General features: G+C 37.4%; 1 protein-coding gene across 1 annotated transcript in view; it reads left to right on the top strand.

The window, feature by feature from the left end:
* The first annotated feature begins 3,697 nt into the window (after window positions 1–3,697).
* Window positions 3,698–10,967, top strand: part of LOC114404963 (bifunctional protein FolD 1, mitochondrial-like) — a 66,457-nt gene continuing 59,187 nt past the window's right edge. The window contains exons 1-2 of the mRNA XM_028367673.1: window positions 3,698–3,940; window positions 4,015–4,185. Coding sequence (XP_028223474.1) covers window positions 3,698–3,940; window positions 4,015–4,185 — 414 coding nt within the window. The remainder of the gene's footprint in view (window positions 3,941–4,014; window positions 4,186–10,967) is intronic.

The raw sequence follows: 10,967 nt of genomic DNA, 5'->3' as shown, positions 1-10,967 counted from the left end.
TTAAATAAAAAACTAATACAGAGATTAACTTCAAAACAAAAAAAAAACTAATACAGAGATTTATTATTTTGTCTTTGGGATGTAGAATTGTATCTCAAGCCGATTTAGGGGTTACAACGACATTACATTCTATTTGACATACTATGACAGAGTACGTAATAAAGATTAATAATTAATTGAAGAAACAAAAAATTCAAGAAATAAAAGGTTTTCATTTTTTTAAAATGGTAACTCAATTTTTTTATATCATAAAACTAAAGAAATTTATTTTATTTGGAAAATAAGTAGTTATATTGATTAATTAAAAAACTAATTAACAATTTGATAGATGGATAAGTAGATAAATAATCAAAGTATAAGAGTTCAAATCTTAAGCCGTATTTTACTGTTTTTTTAATCCAATTTTTCCTAGTTTCTCTCCTATACAATTCATTATTAACGTCTGGATATATTTGTCTCATTTTTTATACTTTCGGGGACTAAATTTTGTATTTTCATCTTTCAAGGACGCAGTTGTCAGCGGAATAGGAAGACGAAAAGTTAAAAAAATATTATGACAAATATGCCCATGTGCTGGCAATTCACGATGATAATCATTTCAGTGACAAATCTGTCCCTCCGTGTCACATAGGCTATTTTATTAGCTGTGACGGACAGAAGTTAACAGTCAGATATATTTGTCGCACTTTTTACACTTTTAGGGATTAAATTTTGCATTTTCATCTTTCAAAGACACATTTGTCAGCGAATTACACATTGAGGGACAAAAGTGACTATTTACCCGTTTTTTGCCATATACAAACTGAAAATTATTCTCAAAGCCAGACTTTAGGGGGGAAAGAAAACAAGTTATAAAGAAAGTAATGCAAAACTGACTAGAGCTACAACACGGATATCCAGGCCAATTTTTTCTAATGACTTGGTTAGTCCTCCCACCACATCTTCTCCAACCTACAAACAACCCAAACAAAATCAATAAATGAGTAATTGTCACAATACCCTGCTCAATTAAAGAGTGGGGATTAAAGAGAAAATTGTAAGAAGGGGGATGTGAAAAGAGTTCATGTGATATACATTTGTGTCTTGTGAACTATAAGAGGTTAGCATAGTAATATATGGACTCAAAAAGTACAATGCAATAAAACTAGTGTATGCACTAAAAGAGACAGAATAGTCATGCATGCATGTATCTCGATTATGCATCATAATCATGATTAAAATGAGATGAGAAAAAGACAGAATGGCAAGGCAAGCACTACTAAAAAATTTCTTTTTTATGACACGCATTCTAAGACAGTTATACGTAACCGTCTTAAAATGTCACGCGGTGACAGTTTTGTAATTAAGAAGAATAATTTTTTTTTATGACACACATTCTAAGATGGTTTTATGGAACCGCCTTAGAATATACTGGGGGGAACATAAACAACAACAGGTTTATCTATAAAAACGTCGTATTTTTTATTCCCCTAATTACATAATTGTCACTGTTCGTGTACTTTAAATTGAAAAATCACCCACTTCCGCGACGAGCTCCACACCATCCTCGGCTGTCGCAACAACCTCGCCCTGCCGCGCGTATTCATTGGTGGCATCTACATTGGCGGAGTTGACGACGTCTGCCAGCTCCACGATAGCGGCGAGCTCCACTGGCTCATTGAACGCCTCCGCGCTTCAACTGTTGGATCGAGTGGCCTCAGAATAATTAAGAAGGGGGGGGGGTTGAATTAATTATTCCTAAACCTTTACTAATTAAAAATTACCCTTTTAAGGCTTTTACTAAATTTTTAAGAGAATGAGGAGTAGAAGAGAAACTTAACAGAAAGTAAAAGCGGAAATTAAATGCACAACGAAAAGTAAAAGAGTAAGGAAGAAGGAAACAAACACACAAGAGTTTTTATACTTGTTCGGTAACAACCCGTGCCTACCTCCAGTCCCCAAGCGACCTGCGGTCCTTGGGATTTCTTTCAACCTTGTAAAAATCCTTTTACATGCAAAGATCCACAAGGGATGTACCCTCCCTTGTTCTGTTTGAACCTAGTGGATGTACCCTCCACTAGAACTGATCCTCAAGAGATGTATCCTCTCTTGTTCTCAGTCAAACCCAAGTAGATGTACCCTCTACTTGTACCACAAAGGATGTACCCTCCAATGTGTTAAGACAAAGATCTCAGGCTGTTAAACCTTTGATACTTTGTGAATGGGGATACAAAAGAATTCTCAGGCGGTTAAACCTTTGAACGCTTTGTATTAGGGAATGGGAAGAATCAAAAGAATTCTCAGACTGTGTCGTTTTGAATTCTTTGACAAGGGAGAAGGGAGACACAAAAGAATTCAGGCGGTTAGTCCTTGGCGAATTCTTTTTGGCAAAGGGAGAAGAGAATGAAAAGGATGAATAGCACAAGTTTTCAAGGTTTAGAAAACCAAAAAACTTCAGAAAGCTTTTGGTACAAAGAAGAAGAAGAAGTTCAAAGAGATTCAAAGAGATTCAAGGCTTGTAAAGGATTGATTAGAAAAGTGTTCAAGATTGTTGTTAGAAAGATTTATTTAAAATGCAAAACAAAGCCTTGCTTTTATAGACTCTTCATGTCTGGTCAAGAAGGCCATTCAGAAGAGTTATAACTTTTAGAAAAACTTAAAACCCATTTGAAAGAGTCAAAACCTTTTTGAAGAGTTACATCTTTAGATTTTTCAGAAACAAACACTAGTAATCGATTACCAAATATGTGTAATCGATTACACAAAGCTTTTGAGTGAAACAATGTGACTCTTCACTTTTAAATTTGAATTTCAACGTTCAAGGACACTGGTAATCGATTACCAAAACATTGTAATCGATTACAGCCTTTTGAAAATATTTGGAACATTGTAAATTCAGTTTGAAAACTTTTTCAAACTCATTTTGCTACTGGTAATCGATTACAACAATATGGTAATCGATTACCAGAGAGTAAAAACTCTTTGGTAAAGGTTTTGTCAAAAACTCATGTGCTATTCAAAGTTTTGAAAAAACTTTTTAATACTTATCTTGATTGAGTCTTTTCTTCATTCTTGAATCTTGAGTCTTGAATCTTGATCTTGATTCTTGAATCTTGAGTCTTGAATCTTGATCTTGATTCTTGAGATCTTGAATCTTGAATCTTGATTCTTGATTGTAGACTTTCTTCTTGAGTCTTGAATTCTTCTTGATTCTTGAACTCTTGACTTGTTCTTGATTCACTTGAGATGTTCTTTGATTCACTTGAGTTGTTCTTTGATCTTTTGAGCTTTTTGTTCATCACCTTTGTCATCATCTTTTGTTGTCATCATTGTTATCATCAAAACACCTTTGAATCATTGTTGATTCATCATGAAGCTTTGCTTCCACACCAACCAGAACAGCGCATGCGAAGATGGCTTCACCGTCGACCACGAGTGACACGAATAAGATAGCGGTTCGGTCGTCCCTCGTGGAATCGTTTCGCGGCTGCGGTATTTTCGAGATCTAAATTGACAAGGAGGAGTTGAAGAAGCAGCTGACAATGTCGCAGTACCTGCGCTACGCAATGCGTGATTCCATTCGGCTTCAGGACCCCGTCGCCGGCGAGTCCCGCTACATCAGCCGTGCCTAGGGCGAGGACACCGCCGCTTTGCTCTGCCCCATGGTTGTCTTCATCAACCCCCATAGCGGCAACCGCCACGGCCCCGCTACATATTTATGCAGCATTTGGACGAGGAAAAAATTATCAATGTTGTGAGTCCTGAAAAGGATGTGGATGGCTTTCATCCCTTAAATATTGGAAATCTTGCAATAAGAGGAAGAAAGCCCTTCTTTGTTCCTTGTGCTCCTAAGGGCTGCATTGAGTTGTTACTTAGTCACGGTGTGGAAATCAAGGGGAAAAGAGCAGTGATAATTGGAAGAAGTAAAATTGTGGGGTTACCCACTTCCTTGCTATTGCAGGTAACGTAAATTTTGTTGCTTAGCGGAATGTCTCAATTGCTAAATGGCTGATTGTTTTATCATCTTTTTGGTAGAGGCACCACGCAACAGTCAGCGTGTTACACGCGTATACGAAGAACCCAGAACATATAACTTCTGAAGCAGATATTGTGGTAGTAGTAGATGTTGGAGTCCCCAACATAGTTCGTGGCAATTGGCTAAAGAAAGGAGTTGTGGTGATTGACATGGGAACAAATCAAGTTAAGGTAATGATTTTTTTCTTCAGTATTTTAGTTGTGCCAATGACTTCTTAATTATTCTAGGTGTGCTATAATGTGAGGTACTATAAATTTTTATCTTGTTATTTCAAGAACTTGGTGCTCTATCCAAATGAATTATCATGTTTAAAAAGCACAAGATAGAGTTTGGAATGACAAGAAACTAAGACTATAGCTATTGAGGGGAAGAATATAAAATCAACATAGTAGAAAAATAAACTGTTGATACTATAAAGTAGCCAAAGCCCCCATTGCAATAATTTAGCATGCTATACTGAAGGTCCATTACCAGCCCTCCAATAATTGTTTCAAGTATGCTTTTTATAGCTGCAGTAGTTTGAATATCTTTTTCACAGGAATGACAGGATCAATAGGTTCATCTTGTAATCATTTTGCCAAGTAGTACTTGTTTGACTTTTAAAAATTCGTAGAGCTTTTATTGTATGCTGTAAAAATTAGAAAGCAAGAAGACTGCTAACATAGCTTTAAGATTTTATGGAGTGTGATGTTCCCATGTTTGTCATATTCTTTTTACTGGATTATTAGATTTATGGATTTCATTAGAATCTCATTTACACTTGTCACTTTGATTGTTTTTCAGATAAGGTTATATAAAGGATAATTCTTATAACAATCCCCATACTCTTCAGAGTCATGGTGCTCATTTTTTAAATTTAACTAATTTGACTTGTCACAGTTTCTTAGCATGCCTATGTCAAGATTTTGTTATTAGTAGTAGTGAAGAAAACTAGATGCACCAAGCCATGTTGATAGTTATAAATTTTTTTATTAACCTCTGTCGAGGCTACTTAGACTAACATTCTGATATTTATTCTCTTGATTGAATGATTGAATATTTTACCGAGCTTGTGAGCCAATACTTCAAATCAAATTCATTGCCAAATTAATTCATTACAATCACTATAATGGTTTTTCATTGATATCAAATCCCTTTCTGTTGACAAGTGAATGGTTATTATGTAGTTATTTCTTTATTTTTTAAATGAAAAATGTTATTTTGTGTCAAGATGCATGTCAGACATGATGGAGATGATAATAGTTTGTACAGGATTAAAAAATTAGATATTATATTACTATATTTGACAATCACGTTCACTATTAGAAAATACACTTTCAATATCGGTTATTTAGAACATTTTACATTGGTTCTAAAACCGATGTTGAAAGTGCCGATGTTGAATGTATCAATGTTAACATCGGTTTTGGAGAACCGATGTTAACATGTATATGACAACATCGGTTCTCTAAATACCCGATGTTAAACACAATGAACAACAGCAAAAAAAGTGTGCGCATGATGAACGTTGACATCGGTTAATTATAAATAACCGATGTGAACATTTGAATATTAACATCGGTTATGTACACATAACCGATGTTATACACAAAGAACTACACCAAATAAGTGTATGCATCATCAACGTTGACATCGGTTTTCTAGCAAAATCGATGTAAATATATTCCATTAACATCGGTTTTGCTAGAAAACCGATGTCAACGTTGATGATGCATACACTTATTTGGTGTAGTTCTTTGTGTATAACATCAGTTATGTGTACATAACCGATGTTAATATTCAAATGTTCACATCGGTTATTTATAATTAACCGATGTTAATGTACAAGAGTTGACATCGGTTATCTAAAGATAACCGATGTTAAAATACAAACGCTGACATCGGTTATACACAAATAACCGATGTTAATATACAAACGTTAACATCGGTTTTCTATTACAACCGATGTTAAGGTTCATATCGACATCGGTTTTTGTAAATAACCGATGTTGTTTATGATATTAACATCGGTTTTTGTTAATAACCAATGTTGTTTTCAAGTATTTTTTTTATATATACTTTCTGTTTTTACAGTAAACCCAAAATTGTACCTGTCAAATGCAATTTCAGGCCCAATTCACAGCAAATAAACATTTTATTATGCTTTCAAGCAGTTTTAATGATAATAAACATCAAATAATTGATTTATCATAAAGAACAATCATCAAATGAATTCAATGTTCATGTTACATAGAAAATGTAAAAAATGTTAAACGAAAGTAAACTAAAGCTAAAGATAATGTCCCTAAATCCTAGGCCTGAACTCTAACTCGGAGATAAAATTGTGCCCACTAGATCCGCAATGCTTTTAATCTCTCTGGCTCCAATGGTCTAGGATCGTTAAAATATTGCATGATGAAATAAATCATAATAAGTTAATAATGTAATACAAATTATAAATAAATTGATTTTGATTGAAATAAACTTACCGCTTCCCAATTATTCCTAAAAGTTCCTAAAATGATGGTGGACATCCAGTGCTTCACATAGTAGCCGCACTCAGTACTTCCTCTTTGTCTATTACACTAAATACATAATGAAATTTGGATATTAATTAAACAACTAGTGTACAGACACATAAAGAAATATATATAAGTGGAAGTTTTATGTAAATGACGTACCTTGACGACAATCCACCTAGCAGAAGCCTTTGATTTAGGCTGTGGAGCATCATCAAGACCCTTGATAGCACCGTTCTGTAACATCCTGTAAATTTCTACCCGGAATTTTTGGAAACGATGTATTTTGAATGATTATGTATATATATATATATATATATATATATATATATATATATATATATATAAGTATTATTCAGTGTATATGCATATATGCTCTTGGTAAGGGTAGGAATGGTGGGGGCAAGATATGCGGGTTAGGCTAATTAAGGAAGAGAAATCCATAACTGGGAGGTTATGGGTTAATTCTCAATTAATTAGTTAAAAATCATCATTTTGCGTGCAACTTAAAATTTAACGAAACCAACCTCTGAACCACGCTCGGGGTTTTATTCTGAGCGTTTTGATATATATATTGGTTACTTTCGAAAACTGGCCCCGACGGACGCAAAGAAACGCGAGGAACTGGAACCAAAGAAACGACATGCAAACCGAGGCAGGATTTTAGCGTTTCAAAGGTCAGATTTTCCTCACTTATGTGGCTGAGTATGTGTCACAATCAAAAGGGAAAGTGGGCCCTTCTTGCTCCACTCAAATGGAGACATGTGGCATAGCTTGAATAAAATAATAGAAAAAGAGAAAACCCTTTATTTAAAACCAAAAAGCTTTTCTCTCTCTTCACTCAGCCAAAGCAGAAAATTCAGAAGCTCTCCCTCTTCCTCACGTTGCCTTTCTTTCTCCCTCATTCTCCATTGAAGCTCCACACAAAGCTCCAACCTTTGGCCATCATTTATGCTCCAAATCGCGAAAGGAGAGCATTTTTGGAGTCGTGAAGTGCGTGGCTACGAGTGGGACTTCGAAATTTCAGGTTTGGGTGGACTTCTTTCTCCTTTGATTTTCGTGGGTATGGGGTTTTGGGAGATATGATGGGTAGTTTTGTTAGTTTTCTGCTTCATGATGGTTATTTGTGAAGACTCTTGTTGAAATTGCCATGTTTGGATGAGTTAAACATACCCATTCTATTTTAGGGTTTTTGTGATGATGTTTGTGATGTTTATATGCTGAAATTGCTGATGGAAAACTGTTAGAGATGAAGGGTAGAACTAACCTAGGGTTAGAAAGTGAGAATGTGATGTTATGAGTGGAAAAAGAGTGAGGCTTTGAGAGTTGGAAGGTTAAGTCTGAATTCTGTGATAAATGGAGGTTAAAGTGAGTTAATACTAGCTTGAAATGTCATTTAGGACTTGGGAGAAAGCTTGGACTATGCTAGAGAGAAAAACAAATGATCAAAGTGAACAAAGAGCCATTTCTAGGGCAAAATTAGGTGTTGAAGAGTCAAATTTTGAGTTGGTGGAATTTTGGGTGTAAATCCAGTTTGAACAAGTCTAAATTGATGGTATAGACTTGTGTGAGGTGAGGGTTTGCTTCAAATTTACCTTATTCTCGATTTCACTTTTCAAACCTAGAAAACCCATTGAATGGAGGGGTGTTGGACACCTAGATTCTGTGTTGCTGTGTTTTGGAGCTTGGTTTTGGGTTAGACATGATTGATACATGATTTGGGACTTGTAGGAATTGATTTGGGCAAGATTGGATGAGAGGAAGTGTGATTTTCGAAATCTGCACTTATGCAGAATTTTGCTGTCAAAATAGGTGCAGCAGAATTTTGGCTTGTGCAGAAAAGTGCTTGTGTGTGGTTGGCTGTGGAAAGAGTAGTGCAGAATGAGTTCTGGATGTTTCCTAGTAGATCCCAACGGTCAAAATGTAGGCTTAAGTATTAGAGACTTCCAGTAAAATTTTCGAGTCGATCCAACGGTTAATGAACCGGAACGAAGGAATTGTTACTGGGGTCTTAAGTGAGAAAAGCTGTGATTTGGTTGGTGTTTTGGCAGAGTTTTCTGCCTATGCTCTGTTTTGCTTGGCTGTGATAGCTTGTGCGGTTTGAATGTTGTTTTGCTTGGATGTTGTGGAAGCTTGAGAGGATTGATGGGGACCCACTGTTGAGAGAAACGAGGATATGGGCTACGTGGGAGTACGTGAGCTCAGATGGAGGTGGGCAACAGGGGATGGTGGGTTTATGCGCGCTTTGTGGATGTGGAAAACTTGTTGTGCACCATCGCCCGACCGCCACCTAGTACCACATGTGATGGGTACTCCATAATCCTACAAGCTTGAGATGAGGAAGTGTTGAAGGGTGAAACTTCCTGCTTTTATTGTTGACCACAGAGTGGTACCTGGAGATATGTCGCGGGGGTCAGGAGACCTTGGGGACGTCAGGTGGGGTGCTATTGCCCAAAACCAAGCTTGACCAATCCCGACCCAACCCGGGCATAGTCGGTCAGTGAGAACCTGTGATGTACCTAAACAGGCGAGCTCCTGGCAGTCAACAGATAAAAGGAACAAAGACCACAAAGCAAGGAGGCTTGTGGTGGCTGGCCAGCTGTGAAACTTGATTGATATGTGAGATATGGGCTCTGGTAATCGATTACGAAGGTGGGTAATCGATTACAAGGCTTAAAAATGAAGACAGGAGGCTAAGATGGTCTCTGGTAATCGATTACCACGGGGTGTAATCGATTACCAGGCTTGAAAATGAGGTCAGGAAGCCATGAGGGCTTCTGGTAATCGATTACCAAGGGGGTGTAATCGATTACCAGGCTTAGAAAGGGGACTGGAACCTGGTGGAGGCCTCTGGTAATCGATTACCAGCCTGTGTAATCGATTACACAGAGGGATGGGTCACTGGTAATCGATTACCAGGTATGTGTAATCGATTACACAGTGCATTTTTGCATATTTCATGTCCTGAGGCTATGTAATTCGAGTTTAGCCTCTGGTAATCGATTACCAAGGCTGTGTAATCGATTACCAGAGATGAAAAGCCTTAAGATACCCTTTCTAAATTGCATGTAGTGGTTATGAAACGTATTGTGCGGCGGCATAGTTAGATTCTTGTGAAAGAGTCTACCCCTTTCTTTTCTTCCTTGTAGATCGTGATGGCGGCGCAGCTAATCCATGATCGAGTAGAGATGGAGTGCCTAGAGGGAGCCTGGGAGACCCTCGAAGGCAACACGAGGTGCCGATTTCGGGGCACCATTCGATTCACGGCTACTTCTTTGGTGCATCCAGATGAACCTGCACGGACGCTTCAGCGCACTGTGGAGTGGATACTACCCACGCCTACACCATATCGTCTAGTGGAGCCCGTCCAAGTGATCGAGGTAACGTCATCCGAGGAAGACCCCGAGGAGGATCTGGAGGAGCTACCTCCTGAGCCTGCTGTGGATGCCCTTGACTTTCTAGAGGGTGATGAGGATCCACTTCTTGAGGTGGATTCTCCCGAGGAAGTCATGTCGGCATCTGAGGCAGACTCTACGGAGGATAGTGGCCCGGGGGAGATGGCGATCAGCGGAGGCTCTTCATCCTAGTGGACAACTTTTTGGATTAGTTTTGTATACTTTTTGAGGGTGGGTGTATCTAGGACTGACTGTTAGGTTTACTCTTTTGTTTTTGTATGGGTAGACCTGATGTATAGGAATTTGATGATTGTATACATGTGGCTGAAGCCACCACTATGGACACCTTTGCTCTGGATGACACTATGTATTTTGTAAAACTCCCATATTTTGGACAGCTTTAAATGATGAATGCATTTATGATCGATCTTGTTATTTGAAAAGAAAGCATTAGCAACTTTATTTGTAAAAGAGTTTATCGACCGTATTATATTCTTTTGTTTTCACGTGACGACCTAAAGTAATGGCTGGTACATTCTTCCTTTTGAAAAAGCAAAATAGTTTAGAGATTATGAGCGGTAAGAAAGAAATGACTCCGAATAGAGTTGTGAACTGGCCATTCAGGACTTTATAGTAAGGATTTTCCTTCTAAACCTAGTTATGGTGAAAAGAGAAAGAAATGAGAAAGAAAAAGAAAAAAAAAAAAATTTACCATGGGTTTTGTTATTTAAATTATTACTATTAAACCAGTCATTAATTTAGGGACGCCACACGTTCCATATGAGTAACAATTAAAAACTGGTGTTGTACGTTGAGGTATTACAATGCAAATGTATTGAAAAGAACACTAACCTATTAATAATCCCCTTAAGGTAGTTGTCTGGCCTGTTATGCAATGAACAAAACCAGACAACTAGGTGTTCCTTGGCAGGATGACCACCATCTGCCAGTGTCCGCTGCAGTGGAACCTAAAATGGGTTAGTACATTAGTAAACATTAATTAAATTTAGTTATTTTGTGACTTACCCATTTAGGTAGGCTCCAAGATAGACATCGCAT

The sequence above is a fragment of the Glycine soja genome, chromosome 3 (assembly GCF_004193775.1).
Source record: "Glycine soja cultivar W05 chromosome 3, ASM419377v2, whole genome shotgun sequence".
NCBI classification, from domain to species: domain Eukaryota; kingdom Viridiplantae; phylum Streptophyta; class Magnoliopsida; order Fabales; family Fabaceae; genus Glycine; species Glycine soja.
Note: the sequence above shows the minus strand (reverse complement) of the source record. Positions and strands in the feature narration are given on the sequence as shown.